At 38.9% G+C, this 18,392-nt stretch overlaps 1 protein-coding gene across 7 annotated transcripts in view; it reads right to left on the bottom strand.

The window, feature by feature from the left end:
• The window catches only part of PTCH1 (patched 1), a 73,137-nt gene that overhangs the window by 9,367 nt on the left and 45,378 nt on the right, over positions 1-18,392 (bottom strand). For 5 of the 7 annotated variants that reach the window (XR_010994507.1, XM_068176578.1, XM_068176576.1 and 2 more), the window contains 8 exons: positions 17,600-17,718; positions 15,309-15,708; positions 14,486-14,795; positions 9,007-9,149; positions 6,875-7,058; positions 5,207-5,487; positions 3,576-3,713; positions 1,501-1,643 (listed from right to left, as the gene is read on the bottom strand). Coding sequence is in view for 4 of the 7 variants with exons in the window: in XM_068176578.1 (XP_068032679.1) it covers positions 1,501-1,643; positions 3,576-3,713; positions 5,207-5,487; positions 6,875-7,058; positions 9,007-9,149; positions 14,486-14,795; positions 15,309-15,708; positions 17,600-17,718 (1,718 nt within the window). In the remaining 3 variants the exon portion in view is untranslated. Of the gene's footprint in view, positions 1-1,500; positions 1,644-2,291; positions 2,409-3,575; positions 3,714-5,206; positions 5,488-6,874; positions 7,059-9,006; positions 9,150-14,485; positions 14,796-15,308; positions 15,709-17,599; positions 17,719-18,392 lie in introns of those variants that run through there. The other 2 variants (XR_010994508.1, XR_010994509.1) reach the window with 2 other exon arrangements.

Below are 18,392 nucleotides of genomic sequence, written 5' to 3'. Positions count from 1 at the left end.
TAACAATGCTCAAGCTCCCCACAGTTTATTTTATTTTTTAAACACAGCAAACTGTAGTGAGATTGTGCTATAAAAACAGAAAATGATGGCCAAAAAAAGTAAAATAACCTAAGTTGAAAAGTTGAAAGGCTCATTTTATAAACTGATCGCACATCCAATCCAAATTTGGTGTGAAGGACTGCTACAATCTTCCATTTGCTGTGACACAAAAATGTGTGCCAAAATCTCATCTGTTAAGTAGGAAAGTAGCACACCAAAAATATACCACTGTAAATTTAGGTTAAATCTATCAGTAACCTGTATGCCAAAATGTTCCAACCCTTACAAAACTAGGTCCTAAAAGAATAATTCTATTTCTTCAATACTAATTCAATAAAGCAAAAAAAATAGTGATTTGGGGGGGAAAAATTATTTCAGACATGGAATACCTGTATAGTAATAATCTTCATGCAGGTTTCATGAGATCTAACTGCAAACCGCTTGCTTTCTTCAAATCTCTTTCATACATCAACAAAAAGCCTGATGAGATTTAGCAGTCATTCTCTCAGTTCCTGCTCCTGACACTTGCTGTTCTTGTTGTCAAATGGATGTCAGTTAAGTCTAGTCATCTATCCAGCTTACATCTACCTAAGTAGTTAAGCCATCTTTCAGAACATTTTTATTTGGCCCAGTTCTACCTCAGTTCCATTTTAGGGCTTGGATTATTTTTTGTATGTGTGCTATAGTTTACCACAAAGAGCCTGTGTTACTTCTAAGATTAGCCATTTTGCAGAGCTCCACAGATTGTTTGGAATAGAAGAGGATCTGTTTCATTGCACTTCTCAAATTCCCCTCAAGAAAAGACTTGCTTTCCTCTATACTTGACAAACACACATTCTTAATTATATTCACAAGAAACAGCCTGCTTGTAGTTCTACACAGAAGGACCTTTAGGCTTTGCTGTACAAAATTTTAGTATGAAGTTCTCTGTTCATATTTATGGTTCCCCAGCTCCCAAACAGTGCCTTCTCCCCCCCACCCTTTTCCTCATTACGTAAAACCTACATAAGGATAGAAGGGGAAGGCCCTGAGAGAGTCACTTACAGCACAGTTGAATGTTTGTAGGTTCACATGTCTTTTGCATACAAATTTTTATGCATACAAGAAGTCTGGAGGACCTCAAAGCTAAATGTCAGCTGCAGCTAATACTGGACAATACAAGATGCTTTGAACTAATTCAAACCCAGAATCAGCAAACTTTCTAAAGAGTGACATTTTTGTGTTCCTTCATGCTAAGGGTCAGATTTTCCTGGAACAGATTTTAATGTCAGCAATGGAAACACTACCATGTCTAGCAAATAACAAGGAGTTAATAAAACAGAGGGAAAGCAGGACCATGACGTAAGCATACTTAACACACCATGCATAGTAATAAAATGACAGATTCACTGAAGCGAATAAAAATTTAAAGCACACTTATTTTTGTTTTTGAAAGAAAGTCAAAACACAAAAATCCTTTACCTGACAATAAAATCAAACTCTGATCCTGCAAGCATTAACACCCCAAGCAGAGTGGACACGGCCCCATCCAGCACTGGTGCAAACATGTGTTCCAATGCAAGGACAGCCCTATGGTTCCTGTCTCCTATGGCAGTTAAAAACGCCTGTAAAACAAAAAAGTCCATTTCCTTAGGCAGATGTATACAACCTTCCAAACAGCCTCTCTCCTAGTATACACAGATTTCCATCAGTTAATAACTTTAAACTACATTTTATCAAAGTTATCTCTGGAGCTGCCTAACCCAGAGAAGGCTTGATCCTGCAGGTATACCATGTAGCAGCTGCTGAAGCCGCATAACCAGAGTAAGCACTGATAACAGAGTCAGACCACAATAATTCTGGAAGCAATGTCTACTTGCAACAGTAGCCTTTTGTCTCTGGATTTGCCTATTTCCACCTGAAAAGAATCCATATCCTGGTGAAAGCACTTCAGGTGTGAAAATTGCAGGGCTGCTCCTCTCATTCTTGTGGGTCCATGGCTTCTGTGACTTTTTTTAACATTTTCATTTCACTCAAAAAAAGTTTTTGAAACTTCTAGTACTTTGAAACTAGCAGTTCTATACGTGCAAAATTATCCTAGGAATAGTACTGAACATGGTAGTGTCTGAGCAACAATATCACTAGTGAACTGTCTTCATCCCTACAGCTCTGTATGAATAAGCTTCATCAATAACATGCAAATGCTGGTGTTATAAATTTGTTACAAATTAGTCTACTTTGTGTATGACTTATTAGTTTAAGAAAACAAGAACCTGACTGATCTTACTGTGATTTGTAAGGGCTCTCTTCAGTTAATTCCCTACTGGCTATTAAGATATGTGCTGAAGCAGCTATCTTCCTCACAGTCCTGAAATTTAAGTCTCTCTTCTCTAGAACTAGAAAAAAAACAAGGTCACAATCCACAAGCAATAGCAGAAAACTGACCCACAACTGGATTGTGAATCACTATTAAACTCAATTAAATTCAGTATTAAAAGTTCCAGCACTACCTTTGTTTATACAACACTGATTTGACTATTTACATGTTCCAAAGCTTTTATCTCCAGTGTCAATGTGAGAAAACCACTATTTTCAGTTTGCTTGGCATTTCACCTTCAGGCACAGGTGACCTGTAAAGTCCTGCAAATTAAATTAGCTTCTTCCCATCTAAAAACAAATGTTTTGTCCTTTTTTTATTCAATTTTTCCTGATTGAAGTCTTCAATACTAAGAAGCTGTCATTTCTTTCTTTCTCAACTACAGGAACACTTGCCAAATGATTCCAAGTCCTAGCAAATTCATTTACCTCCAAAAGTCTGTCTGTAGCAACAGGGGGGAAAAAGGTGTCATCACTTGAGGGATCCAGTTGCTCCTCTTTAACCTTACCTTACTTCCACTTGTTTTTTCTCAAAATTATTATTTTCATTTAGGATGACTTTATATGCATAAACTCTGTACATAATCTAAACAACTAGATAAACAGTAGAAAAATATTTTCCTACAGACTGCAAGTTTGTGCCCACTGTTATTAGCCAACGGCTTCTGAAAAGAAGGCGCAGATTTTACAAATAGAACACTAATTCAAACATGTTCACATTCAATAAGTGCAGAAATACCAAATGACACAATATCTGATTTTGAAAAACTCCTCTGAAGAATTCTCTTTTGCAAGACAGAGAATCTACATGCAAGAGGAAACAAAAAGCTGTGTAACACTGATGCAGCAACACTGAGGCTTCAGACAAGGATCATGAGAGTCTGGAATGAAGCAAGGTGATTTAAGATTTCTGTTTTCTCTGCATAATTGCATTAATCAGACAAACAGGTATCACAGTTAATGTATTCTCTCTTGTCTCCTGGGAGACTGACTCAATAGTTAGGAACCACCTCATCAAAGTCAACTCTGTTCCATTGAGACAAACAGAAAGGTACACAAAATTGTGACCATTTTACTTCTGAGAATCATGTCACTGATGAGAAACTGTAAGGATTTGTGATCTGAACATTGCCACCATTTAATTTTAAGATGTTTTTAAAATGCTTCTTGATTTTACATACCAAAGCAACATGAACAGTGAATTCCACACCAATGCCAACAGAAGCAATCAGGATAACCACAGGCACTGCACTCAGCTTTATTCCAATTAGACCCATCATGCCAAACAGCTCCACAGTCATCAGAGCCAGCACCACCACCTAGATGATTTCAAACATTTGTTAGTATCTTCTTATACCCCAGACAATGAGAAGAAAGACATTTCAAAATAACATGGTTACCCACAGGACATATTCCTCAAAGCCATCCTATATTCCCACAGACAAGCTACTCTTACATTTTTCTCAATGGCAACAAATGCTGAGTAGCCAGTCTATATTACACCCTAAGAACCAGTTAACACATGAAGCACTGGCTTTGTATTGGTTACATCAGTGAGCTGAAAAACCATTTATTCCTCCTTATCATGGATACTCCCAAAAGGTGCATTTTTTTTCACCCATCTTTCAGACAATCCTTCCAGAAAAAGTATCTTTCAGCTACCTGTATTTGAACTCTCTTTTGTAGAACTGCAAATATAAGTGAGGATGTCTAAAGCACAGAAGAAAGTGAATGCCATAATCAGCTGATGAGTCTCAGGTTACAGAGGGACTCTGAGCTTTTAAGACATTTGGAGGGGATTGACATAGACAAAGTGAACAGTTAAATATAAGAGGAAACTTTTAGTTTTCTTTCATCTACCTTGTAACAAAAACTGACGAAAAGGGAGGGAAGGAAATCTGGAGAATCAACTTTAAGAGTAGCTAAAACCATGCAGGGAAGAAAAATAGACACACTTATAAAAGCAATGGTGGACTCTGAAAATAAACTCCTTTTCCAAAGGAGAAAATGCACTACAATAAGTGATTTTGTAAGCTAATGAATCAAGCATAATAACATAAATTGCTTGATAAAGTGCTATGAAAAATATTCTAGACTAAACATTTACCTTTTAACATACCTGTCATATAAATGTACATTAAAAAAACTAGTAACTGTTTTATGCTTTTCTACTTCTGGCGTTTTATAAACCATACGATAGTTTTTGGAATTTAAACATAGGGACATCATCATTCAATTTAACTTGAATGTTTACTGAGAGGCTTTTGGTGCCTTGAAGAAAGCATGGAGGGGTATTCTCTGCAGTTTATAATTTTATGCTCTTTCTCCTTGCTCAGTTACAGGCTTTCCACAGTCTGTACTGTACAATATAAGCATTTCAGTTTTTTCCAGAAATATTACATTCAGAAATGTCTGGGAAAATTTACAGACAAGCTAGTCATAAGCAACCGCCTTGAAAAACAATTATGTGTGACAAAAGAAGAGAAGGAATACAGAAATTGTTTTAATAAAGCTCTTAATTTTCCTCTGTGTCTTTATTTCTTATGTTAGAGTGCATTTGAACAAGGGTAAAAGTATATATAATTTTCTAAGAAACCTTTAAACCTGCAAAAAAGGTGGCCAGAAGATTAAGGTTATTAAGGTTTGTACCTTCAGCATGAACCCTACCCCCTCAAGTTGAATAAATATATAATGAATGATGCAATATACATACTCCACCAGAGGCCCAGACATAAACAAAACCTTCCCGACTACAGCAAGAGCTATGCTGAAAGGAATTTGACTTCAACAAAGACCCTTATAATAAACTTACAATGATCCCAGCTGTCCAAGGGTTTAGGAGAAAGAGGGCACACACCAGAAACGTGCAAGCTAAAACCACGCTAATGGATAAGAGGAGCCAGTGACGAAGTCCAATGTACTGCTCCCAAAAGAGAAATGGGTAACCATTAGGGTAGCTGGAGATCCCCAGGCTGGTGTAGTTATTACAGATAGCTCTCACTTTCTCGATAGCCTCCACAAAGTCAGAAGTTTCACGCAATCCATTGAGGTAGAAAGGAAACTGAGCATATTCTATGGGCTCGGCTGCTGGAACTAGGAAAATGATAGCAGTGTTAAAATGCACTTTTGGGAAGACAATGATATACAGAGACCAGAGTTAGCAAAACATTTTATTCTTCACAGCAAATGAATAAAAGGTGGCAAATTTAAGTTTACTTATTTGGAATTAATTATAGTTTTAAAACTCTCCAATAAAGAGAAACTGGAAACAGTACATGAGATTACTCTATTTTATCATGCAGTGTAATGGGATGAACACAGCCTCCACCAAGTTCCCTAACAGTTACATATAATTTAACAGTTATCTTTCAATCCATGTATTTAATCATGATCAGCGCTATAGTGCTTTTTACTGAATACCTAGTCAAAAATCCCTAACTGCAACATAAGAGTAGACAATCACATAATTTAAAAATTTTATCCAACTGCTCCTCTTTTATGCAGTTTCTTCAAAATCAGAGGTCTTTTCCCTGAGATTAACAGAGATACACTGACACAAAACTAGAGAAAAAATAGACTTGAGCCGGTTGGTTGTTTTTTTTAAAGATTTCCATCAAATATCTGGAAATTCAGATGCAGAAATCCACATTCAGATGGAAATTAGTAGAGGAAAAATCCCCATAATATAGAAGTAATGGCTTACTGAGGAAATACATAACTTTTTATCCTTTAATAATGTGACAAACCAACACTCTCAATACTTCTTTCTGAATGTAATGCAAGGTCTACTCTATGACTAGAAAAGGCTTCTTCAACGAGCTTTTGGTTACTGCCATTGTGTGTTCCAAACCCTGCAGCTTCATTCAGTTGACTTGCTTAATATGATTTGCCCTATTATAATCTCAACTAGAAATTTTCATTAAGACAAAACTTGGGTGACTGCCACAAAGCTCTAGGGTTTGGATACACTGAAGCATGGTTATCCAACCTCATTTCCAAGTGCACCAGTTGTCCCCTATATGCCCTCTCTCCTTCCCAACTGGTGTCCAACTAGCAATCCTCAATTGAAAGCTGAATCAAAGCCAGCTTTTGGTATTGGTGCCAGGAAAACAGTCAATGGTGTGAAGAGGGACTTCTCCCCTAGTCCCTCTAGCTCTTTTACAGTATCAGTGCAGTAGCTTAGTGTATGAGTCACCTTGGTAAAAATTTCTTAGATATTAAGAATTGGGAACAACCATGACAGAATTTCAGTATTGAAATTTCAGAATAACTTAGACAGGAATTTATTCAACATGACAAAACCCTGCAATGGTGTCACAGTCACAGCAGTGCTTGGATCTCCTATGACTACAGTGCAACACAATGTCTTCTCCTGCTTATGCTTCTGAGCCCTGTGCAGCATCAGGGGTTAGTGGTGCTTAAAGGAAGAAGTGGGGACACTCATGTAAACTGTAGGATGTTAGGATGAAACGCTACTTACTCCTCAGCCGTGTTTCTGGCATGTAGTCTGCTTTGTCATGGACCCACTCTGGGCGGTGTGGGCGGATGTTGGCTTGCGAGGCAGCATACGCCACAGGGTCATTGCTAACCCAGGCTGTCAGGTAGATGTAGAAAGCATTTGGGTTAATGATTCCATCCGCATCCACCAGACGCTGTTTAGTCAACTGCAAAATGAGAAAAGATTAGAAGCCTTTCAGAATAAGTTTTGCTTTCATTCAGCACTCTTGCTATAATGCTTTCAATAAATGGCCTGGAGATGTAGCACATGTATAGGAGAGTAAAAGCAAGAGAACATGAATCTTCACTTGAAGGGACTTACCAGTAAACTGTTGTTGGACAACACAAACAAAATCTAAGAAAATGCAGGGACAGTGGTTATTTATATATTAGTACTCATATAATATTTACAGTAACCAGTAAATCAACAGATGGTTCCAGAATACACTGAACCAATTAAATCCAAATTCTGAAAGACTGCAGCCAAGAATGAAAAACAACCATGTTGGAGAAACACATTTAAAGACAAGGAAAGAAAACCTGGCAAGAGTCCCTATACATGTCTGTGTGCAGTTAACCTCTGTTGTTAACACTGAAGGAAATGCCACCCAGTAAATGGAGGAGAGCTATAAAAATAAAACAACATCTGTATAAATTTTGCTAACACTTGCCTCCTATGACCTGTGTTCAGAAAATGCCCAACGTCAAAAAAGCAGACGACTGCCCCATGTTATTTGGGTCACTGTGGGCAAATGCATCTGTGGGGTAAACAGCGGTGGTGTACTTCCAGGATTCTGTTAGCCAAATCCTGCACAGCTAGAGCTCTTACAGAGGACTCCATGGGTGAAAAGTATTACTGGGGCTTTTTGTTTTGTTTATTTAAAATTCTGGCTGAGCTCCAGTTCCAGGTCTTTTTAATGAAATGAAAAACAACAGTGACAGCAGTTAAAAAAAAAAAAAAAAAGTTGGATTTCAAGGATCTGGATTCAATTAGTCCACAGGATATGCAACAACTGTATGTCTTCAAGCTGTCTCTGGAACTGCACAGTACAGCGCTCAATCAACCCCTGTGGGTGCACCACACTTTTCTCCCTCCCAGGCACAGGAAATTATATCAGCAGCTGCAGTCCACTTGCATTTGTTCCACAGCATACCTGGTACACTCTGCTAAACAAAATCTCACTGATAGTTTTCTCTTCAACTCCCTTTCTTTGCCTAATTCATTGATGAAACTTCATTCAGACCTGACAGCATGTTGCATGTTGCTATACAGCAGTGTGTTTCACACACTACAGTAACTTTGAACAATGTACTCTGTAAATCTGTCACCTTTAATACAAGGTAGAAAAAAGGAAGACAGTAAGCAGAACTGCCAAGAAGCTCATTAAAAACACTATTTTTCTCCCTGAAAGCACAGTGAGTTGATGATGACTCCTAGAGAAGAGAAAGTATGTTATTGAAGAATTTCTTCTTCAGCATTTGAAATCTAATTTTAGTGTAAGGAGTCATTCCTAATGTATTTCCACTTACAAATGGCTACAGCAAATGCAGTCATATGCTGTGGTAACCTCAGGCATATTTTATTTACTCAGCTTTAACAACTGCCATTTGTAGTTCTACAGCACTTTAGATGTATTTAGCAATGGTGGTACAAGAATATGATACTGCATGTAATCATTTCAATCTCCTTCCTCCTATAATTCATCAATATCTTTTTAAAAATGTTCTTCTTTGAACAAATCAGTAGGAAGAAAACAAGTAATTGCAAATGTCCAGTATAGGACTAAACTCCATACACCTATGGATGCAGAGAAGTATTTTTCACAGCAATTTCCATGGAAACCGAGCATGTCTGGCATGGTAGCACAAAATGCACGCTACCTAGTAATAATGAAGGACTGGTATTTGCCATGTTGATTTGAACACTTTGCAACATAGGCCGTACTGCATCTGAGGACTGGCTTCAGCAACATCAGCAAGGCCATACAAGAAGGCATAATTCAGACATTCAGCTCCTTGAGCTGGAAAAAAGATATTACAACCTCTGTAGACCTCCCCCCACTCCTGATGACTTGTGTATTGTTATGTAAACCAGCATGGACTCTGATACACTACCTGGCTGATGTCAATGGGCTTTGCATGGTTGCCTGTTTGCACCAAGAGTTTGTAAGCCAAAACAGCATCGTCAGAACCATTTTTGTAGCTGTTGTAAGTGATCTTCCCAGTTTCCCAGTCGCTGTCAAATGCATCCTGAAGTCCTGAGGAGTTAAGAGAGGCAAGGGAAAGACAGAATAAGCAGGTGAATAATCACTATTATAAACAAGTTTCAGAAGGAGAAAGAATAATGATGCTTTTTCAGCACTGAATCAGGATGAAAATTATCGACCTGGTGCCTCCTAAATTTGGGGCTCCACACTGTCAGTGTGTGGGAAGTGTCAGTTGCATGTCCAGTATTTACCCAAAGAAACGTGGGGGAAGCAAGAAAATGCAAGGGAGAAGACCCAGGAGTCCCCAGGTTGTGCAGACCTGCAAAGCTGAGCTAGCAAGCTGCAGATGCCTTGTGAACTGGCAAAATTGGCTTCCCCTCAAGGAAAATTGAAGATCTTCTCCAAGCATTCCACTTGGAGAAGTGTATGGGAAAGAGTTAATCTTGTCTAGAACAGAAAAGGGCTGAGCTCAGCCCTCATCCAGCTTCACCATCTTACAACCACAGGAGGCACAAGTCTGTTACCTAGAAGGGAAACATTCTCCTGAACTCACCTCTGCCTCACTAAAACCCTGGCTGAGTGCACAGAGCCACAGAGGAGGACACACACCACTCTCATTACTGTTTTGAGCTACTGCAGAGCACTGGGGCAAGAGCTTCATCACTATAACCAGAAATTCCACTACGAGCAGGGAGAAAAACACACTCAAACTTTCAACTTCAAACAGCAACTCAGCTGCTCCTCAAGCACAGCATGAGTGAACACGATTTTGTCAATTTGTTCCATCTGTTCAACTTGTGCAGCTAATACAAGTCATGGGATCTGCTGCCAGCACATGTAAAGATCACAGCCAACACCTATTCACTCTGAACTGTTATTTTCCTCCTTGCCACCCTTCAAGGAGGAGAGAATACCCCACAGCAGAAATTTGGATCAGATTTAGTACAGGAAGCCACAGCCCGGTACAAGGAGGTTCTGTGCAAGCAAATGACAAACCCCATGTCCAGGGAAGGGAAGAAAAAGGCCGGGAGAGTGGTGGTGGAGGAAATCATCCACCCACCTCACAGCTGGGCAGAGAAGCCGTAATGAAAACCATCGCTGCAGGCTGGATAGGTTAGCTACAGCTATACTGAGATAATAGCACTAGAAGACAAAATGCCCCCGGCTGACACTGTCTCTGGGGCAGAGTACCCATTCCTATTGACAAACTCGTCCTCTCTTCCTTAGAAAACTGCCTCCCATGCTGTCTCACTAAACCATGTCAAATCATGTGAAGCCAACAGGCTGAGAGCCAAATGATGAAAGAAAGCTGCCAGATCTCTGCATGCAGTCCTCTAGCACTGCTCCAGGACGAGGACAATTTGCCATCAGGTTTTCTGACATCACCAAAGGACTTAGAGTTTCCCTTTCAAAAAAGTACTGTTTTCTGGCAACACAGAGAGGGGAAACATTGGTAAGAGTATACAAAAATACCAATCCATCCCTTCTGTGCCAAGTCCAGCTCCACATCAGTTTCTCACCAAGTGGCCAGGTGAGAGTATTTGGGCTATCATATCAGTGACAAGAAACACAATGACTTTGGAAAGTGAAGAGAAGGCTGTCAAAAAAGCACATGGAAAAGAAGGAGATGACCTAAGACCAGTATAACTTCCAGTAGAAGTGTCTCCCTTCCACAGAAGGAGCACACAAACTGCTATGATAGACAACATGTCAGGGCAGAGCTTTCATATAAACATCCCACCCCTGTCAGGGGGCTCCACAGTACAATAGTAAATAAATCCATTGGCATGTGACATTATCAGTTTGAGATTGCAAAAAAGGGCATGTACTTGGAAACATTACTGCAGTGGGTGAAAACTCAGCTCTCTTACGTCTCCACCACATCCCCCTGCTCCCCCCTGTTCTCACAAGTTGGGTCATCCTTCCAACCCTGCTCCTTTTTACACTTTTATTCTTCAGCCAGCTTAAACACTTTATGTTTCAGGTCATTTTATAACTCACCTTGCTGAAACAAACTCTACAGAAAGAATGTTAAGAAACCATTGGCAGTTATACTTAATTTTTGAAGAATTTCAAACTTGCAAGAAGTAAAATTTGCCATTACACTTGAAAATTTGTAGTAGACTTTGCTCCTTTCATGTTCATGACAATTATTTTAATAGACATTTAATCTATCATAAATGGGATAAATTATATATGTTTCTGGGCAGAAAGATGAAATTATCTTGCTGACATCTTTCTGCAGAAAAGTTATAGAAATTAGGGGAATTTTTAAGACTTTATATATGGGATTTTTTCACATAAACAGTCACTTTTACTTAGTGCTTCAGAAGAAAGTGACAATATTGAAAATTATGTAGGAGTAAGGGTGAGAAGGGGAAACCTACTGGCTTCCCCTTCATGTGAGCAGCTGGCTTCCCCTGGCTCATGTGAGCAGCTGCCATCTTGAAATACCAGATAAGATTTCCCTTTGCAAAAACAGGCCTAATTAGAAGCCATCAGGCAATCCAACCTACCTCATTTACATTTGGTCACTAACAAAAGCAATGTTAACATTTACAACTTAAATGAGTGATTAGTGTGAACTTTTCTTCTGTTGCATTTTTAGTAACAGAAAATATGGTAATATAAATAATACTAGAGAGCAAAATAAAAGGGATCTCTGAAAAGAGAAGTGCATGACGCAGAAGGCACACTCCACTATTAGATGAGGAAGAATGTACAGCTAAACCAAGGATGCCTTCTTGGTAAAAAATGTTGTATCCTTCTTTCTGCTAGACAAATGTGAGTATGTCAGAAGGCCATCTTGAGCCATTGACCTCTGGCACTGGATTCACAGTCAAGACAGCAGGAATTAGCCATGCAGGTCAAAGCTGTTCCTGCTTTGATTATCCAGTCCTTCAGCACATAAAACTACGCCAGTAGAACTGTTCTACCTCGCAGAGGATTCTCCCTGAATGTAGCCTAAACCTGTACCTTATTTGTAAATGCTATCTTCATCTTCCCTTCCCTTGACTCCTTTGGCATCAGCCACAGTTGGTAACAATCAGGTGTTATTCTGCCTGTTAGTCGGCACCTTTAGATAATTCCCCAACTATGACAAGCATGGCATTGCTTAGTACAACAGTCTAGTTCCCCCTGTAACATCAATGCCCTGTACCACTTGAAAACATAATATCTATTGATACATCTCAATATTCTCCTTTACAGCCTTGTGAATGCAGTATCACACTCTGCAAAGAGCCCTGCAACTTTACAAAGCAGCAGGGTTGTATTGTGACCCCTTCAGAAAAGGTGGGGAGGAGAAGTAAGGATACAGACCTAAATCCTAATTAATAATCATAATGATTAATTCTTAAGCTGTGTGTGATCAAAAGACTGATCCATGGCCTGTCACAGGGGTGGCATGTCACATGGACCACAGCAAATCACTAACTGCTTCCTGGAGTCACCCTGACTATAGGTGTAACATTTTAGCTCCACTCAGCCAGTCAGCATGCCCTGGGTACCAGGAATACACACAGCTCCTCTAGAGGAAGAAAAACAGAGGACAAGTAAGGATAGGCTGGCTAATGTGGAGTGGAGGGGAAAAGTAATTATGTGCTGAGCTAAGTACAGAGTAGGAACATTGCTATGAGAAGAGCATGTCTGGAAAGAACACAAATGAGCAGAGTCATACAGCATGAGGGGGCATGCAGGTCCTTGGCTCTCTTAACACAAGAGAGACACAAAGGACTGCAAAGAGGACAGGGAGGCACCCAAAGTGAAAGAAAGTATGTGGTGGGAAAGTATGTATTTGGGAAAGTATGTGGTGCGCCTGACAGAAGGGCACTGCGAATGGGAGTACTCCTGGGAGTAACACCAAATGGGCCAGTCTCCAGCATTTCACTTTGAGCAGCCTGCAAGGGAGTAGATCCAAGGGCACCTCCTCCTGACTTTATCGCTGGCAGACTGTGCTGAGGTTGAGTACTAATAAAGCTTCCTGAGCACAATCTCATATTTCCATCTCCCTCATGGGAGAGGGGGAAAAAGAGAAAGGAGGGGACACCAGATACACTTTTTCCTACTGTTTTGGAACAGCAGGAAAAATAACCACAAATGTACAAAGTAAACAGCAGAGGCTAAAGAGAATTTGGAACAGCGTAAAGAAGGATGATTGCTTAGAATTCTAGCAAGTATAGTAAGGTTCCAATGCAGCAAACATCTTGCTATGTTGAATTTTCTTCCTGCCAGTAATGCCATCCCTTACAGCTCAATATGCTTATGTGAGCAAAATATTTTAAATAAAGTTTCCAGTAAGTAGACTGCAATGAATAGATCCAATGTATTTTAAAACCATTAAAAACCCCCAAAGCTAATAGCTGAAATACTGCTTTGCATTCTTTAGCAATGCATTAAACACATGGGAAACCTCATTTTGTGCAGATTTGTCACTTACATGCATCTGCCTTCCTAATATTCTTCAACATATTTTTCAGAAGGAATAAAATACATCAGATACTGACAGTTACTTATATGTTCTCTAAGAATCATTGGCTGCAGTGGTCCTCTGTACACAATTAAGTTTAAAATTTACAGTCTCACCAGGTCAGCATTTTTTTTTTTTTTTTGGCAAAAGCTTCCTAGAAATTCTCCCAATAGAAGGTCATAGGTAGGATCAAAGTAATCCTGGGCAGGGTATGTTTGCTGTTAAATTTGCTAAGATGTAACAGTATTCATAATTTTAAATACAAACCAGTTATTTTTCTGAACGTGTGCAATTATAATATCTTCAGTATTCAATTACTTGGTTCCAATATAATTATCATTTTATAGGATAGGCCATGCCTTCTCTTGTCTTTCCCTACCCTGTTACACTTCAGCACAGAAAAACAGCACCACAGAAAGTGTGAGTATAGTTGATTAGAAACCCGGACTATGCAGTAAGTTCCTAGATCAATAAAACACATAAGCCACACTGGGTTTTCTTCATGCCAGCAGTCCCAGTTGAAGCCAATAAGATCACTCAAGAGCCAAGTTAAGTCTGTATCAGAATACATCACCAAACAGGGATTTTTCATTCACTGCTCTGAAAACACCAAATATTTATTTACCCAAGACACAGGGCCATATTTGGCCATAATGCATCATGCCAGTATCAGCTGCTTAGACATGAATGGCACAGATATGATCCCTTAAAGCTTCAAAACAGTCTCACTGGCGAGCAAACTTAAACACAAAGAAAATAAGTGACAAAGAGTGAGCCCACAAGTGGGTTGAGAGCAGCACCTAGGCATTCTCTCCCTACTGCTCAGAGCCTTTAACTGTGTGACTGTACTGCAACAATACCACTGTGAACAACTGCTCTTTCTGACAAACTAGGAGAAGTTTCTGTAACGCTCTCTTACCTTGCAGCCAGTCTCGAAAGTAGTGCAACCACATTTTGGGGAGCTGCCTATCCTCTTCCAACAAAACATATGCCACGTTGCTGAAACTTCTGTGAAGTTCATAAAGTAAGTGCTGGACATTTGGATAGTCTGCTTTCTGTGTCACAATATACATGTTGTAGAATGAAAAGTACTTGAACTGTGCAGCAATAAAGTCATATTCCCGTGTTTCCCGTGGTACAATGTCTGTGAGATCTAGTCCATCTCTCACCCGGGTAGTTCCATAAAGGCTGAGCCCAAGTAAACCCAGAAAAAGAAAAATAACCACAATCTGCAACAGAAAACAGAGACATATTTGTTTTAAGGCTTCAAAAGGAGCTAACAATTCATAATGTCATACTACAAAGCCAAATTCAAAATAAACATCCATCAGGACTTTCAAGCTTTTATTTTTCTGGTGTTTTTTTCATGCATATACATACTACAAGACTAAGGTCATTTGTTCTTCCTTGAAGAGGCTCTGCATCATGGATGAGAAATTTTTATTGTAGTAAAGTTTAAAAGTGATTTTAATTTCACTGTTCACAAGCTTATATTAAAAAAAGTCACCAGAACTCTCACTCGTAACGTATATTTGAAGTATGTCTCTATAGCGCTTGCAAGATAAAACTTCTAAAATAAGAAAAACTTCTAAAATAAGAAATCAGCTGTGAAATTATTAAAAACTGTTATTTAACAAGAATTATATTTATTCCTTATATTTAGTACCACTGCCAGGATAGTTTTATAACTGAGCAAGGCAGAAGTCTAATTTTCAAAACCAGGTAGATAGTTCCCCAATTACCTTAGCTTTTGGTCTTAGGAGGAATGGAGCATAATGCTTTTCTGCAAAAGATGAAAGTGTCCACTTTGTACAGGGTTGCTCAAGGCAATGTATACTGGAGTCTGAGAATTGGGAAAGTAAATCCCTCGTCGAGCTTGTGCTTTCTGGGCTCTGGCAGCTCAGGTTATCTTGTGTCACTGTCACTGGCTGCACAGATATTTCTGAGCGAGGCTCTGCTGTGGTGTAGTACACCTGCGTGTGAGGATCATATTCTGTGCGCAGCTGCACTGTGGACTGCATTGTAATCTGAGTTTCGTGTGCAAAACTGTGGCTGCTGTATGGGGGTGGAGGACTGTAGCAAGTATTGTCATTTTCCGCATATGCTTGAGGCTCAACCTGAATCACTCTAGTGACACACGGGCTGTAAGAGAAGAAAAAACCATCTGATCGCATTGAGACAGATCCTTATTTTAATCAGACTAGGTAGGATAACATGCTTTCATCTGAGATTGCTTCTACTTCTTTTGGACAGTTTATACCAATCACATGTAACGCTTAGATGTTAATTTCATTCTGTGCATTTAGGAAACATCTCTCAGACATGGTTCATAGTGTAAGCCCCTGAGAATACATGCTAATTTCTTGTCCTCCAGGAAGAAGGAAGCAGTATCTGTCTGAAGACATTGACATGTACAGACATCACTCCATTAATTACACATGCTCATCAGGTAGTTGTACCCAGTCTAAATGCACAATAAGTCTGTGAGTTTGCATCTCTGTACCCATGCTAGAATTAAGATATTTAGATGAAGAGGGAAATGCATGACATAGTTAGTTCCTGTGTTTAGAACAAATGAAGTAACTGTTAAATAATATTTGGGCCTTATGGATAAGATTTCAGACTTTTGAGAGGCAGGTTGAAATGATTTGCCATACACTGACTGAGTATTTTATACATCAGGAAAACATTAAAGTATTAATGAAAGGATTCATTCCTAGGAAGGGTGGGCCATATGAAGAGCCAAAATCACAGAAGTAATTGAAGTATTCCCTTTATTTTAGTCTATGCAAGACCCTAACAGTTACCTAGTTTATATAAAAAATATAATTATCAGAAACAAGCCTAATCCTGTACATGAGAAATGATAAATGGACAATACTAAACAGTATCAGGTATTTTTCACCAAGTGCACAAATCCTACAAAAACAAGAGGAATTCAGAATGTTGCCTACCTAATCAAAGCAAGCTCTCACTAACTGCATTTCTTCACATGCAAAGGGGCTGAATTCTGATGCACATTTGGTGCAGCTTTAGATGAGGGAATAAATGGAAGGTCTGAGTGCTCTGAATTCCTGAGAATCAGGGCTCCAATAGTCTAATACATTCAGCTGTTCTCTGAAACTACGAGTAAGAAATAGCTTGAGATCTACTTCCTGTTTTAACCATTCCCTCAGAAACAAATGTTTTCTTCCTTTGACATTAAATATCAAACTATCAGCTCCTGGATGTGTGTAAAAGGCTAAAATGTCTCAATGCAGATTCTCCACATCTTGGTTATGACAGTAGGAGTACACGTGTAGAAATGTAGCTCATCCTCTTCACTGCAGTCAAAAGCAAAAACTAAGGTAGAAAAGATGTTTCATTTCCAAACAGTGGTTCCACTGACAACAGCAGACTCCTAACCACCATTATAGGCTCCAAGTTGGCTGTGTATCAGGTGAGAGTATGTTTGTACACATTTTAGAATGGCAGTATTACCATTCTGTATTACTACTGCAGCCACAAAGGACACTTTATCAAGCATTATCCTGTAATGGTAGTGATTATTCCTCATAGTGCTATGAAAAACTCACCTAAGGGGAAGTCATTCCACTGTTTATTTATTTAGGTTTAAAGGCATAAAAACATAAAAATTAACACATAATGATTTAGTGTAAGTCAGGCTTCTCAGTATCCTGAGTTATGTACAGCTTTGGACACCTTGCAGTAAGTCATAACCTTCTAAAATACTTCAAGATAGTCCTAAATAGTAGATCTTTCATCTGCTTTCAGAAAGTTGTTCTCCAACAGTCAAAATGAACATATGTAGGAATGAAGGGAAAAGTGTGGGGGAAGAGAGAGAGACAGATGTATTTCAGCTTTTCCCTTCAGGCAGGTTAAAAGCAAGGTAGCAAATGTAAGCCAGTCACTAGCAAAGAAACAGTAACAATAACATGCTGATCCCACTTTAATGAAGAACTCCCACTCCTGACAAGGAATGGATGCACTGATTGGTGGCCACAGAAAGGACAGAGCTACTGCTCACTCTCACCTTGTAAAACAGCAAAATATGTCCAGTCTCCTGTCTTCCCGACGATAAAGGTCCATGCTCAGGATAGCAGGAAAAATCAGCAGAACCATAGCAAAATTGAAGACCACCACAACTGCTGCCTAGAGACAATCATAGGATAAGTAATGCTGCTAAACTTCATATATGGCATCAGCTTTATGAAGCATAAAAATCCCTTTCAATTCTCATCCCCATTTATCACTGCAACCCATCTGATGCTTTCAAGCTTTTGCCTGAGCAAACTGAGAGATATATATTTACATTCATTATGGTAGGACCTATGGTAGTCCTACCATTTCATTATGGTAGGACTATTGTGGTGAATTAACTTAATTTAATACTCAATCTTGTATTTATATAATACATCTGTGCCTGGATATGTGGTGATTATTTTAAAGAGGAAAAACAGTCTGTTGACGCAGTAATCATATTTTTACATAAAATTCTGACATATTTAGAGTCTCAAGGCAAAATAAAATGTAAGCAAACCTGAAATTAGAACTGAAGGTTTTACAGTTATGGGATCTTAAACAATTTAAGTATCATAATAATATTAAAGCACATTATTAAATCAGAAAGGAAGATCTCAGTAAATTTAAAGAAAAAATGATCACTTTAGTGAAATACTGTGCACTTGATAGTCTTACTTAAAAGTTTAGCCAAGAAAGAGCAATATTTTGAGTTTATCAGGGATTAGTTTTAAAGTAGAATCAAAATTAAACCAACACCACACAGCAAATATATGTACTAATATGCCTGTGTTTAACAGAACTTG

This window comes from Anomalospiza imberbis, chromosome Z (genome assembly GCF_031753505.1).
Source record: "Anomalospiza imberbis isolate Cuckoo-Finch-1a 21T00152 chromosome Z, ASM3175350v1, whole genome shotgun sequence".
Taxonomy (NCBI): Eukaryota; Metazoa; Chordata; class Aves; order Passeriformes; family Viduidae; genus Anomalospiza; species Anomalospiza imberbis.
This window is presented reverse-complemented; position numbering and strand designations above follow the sequence as displayed.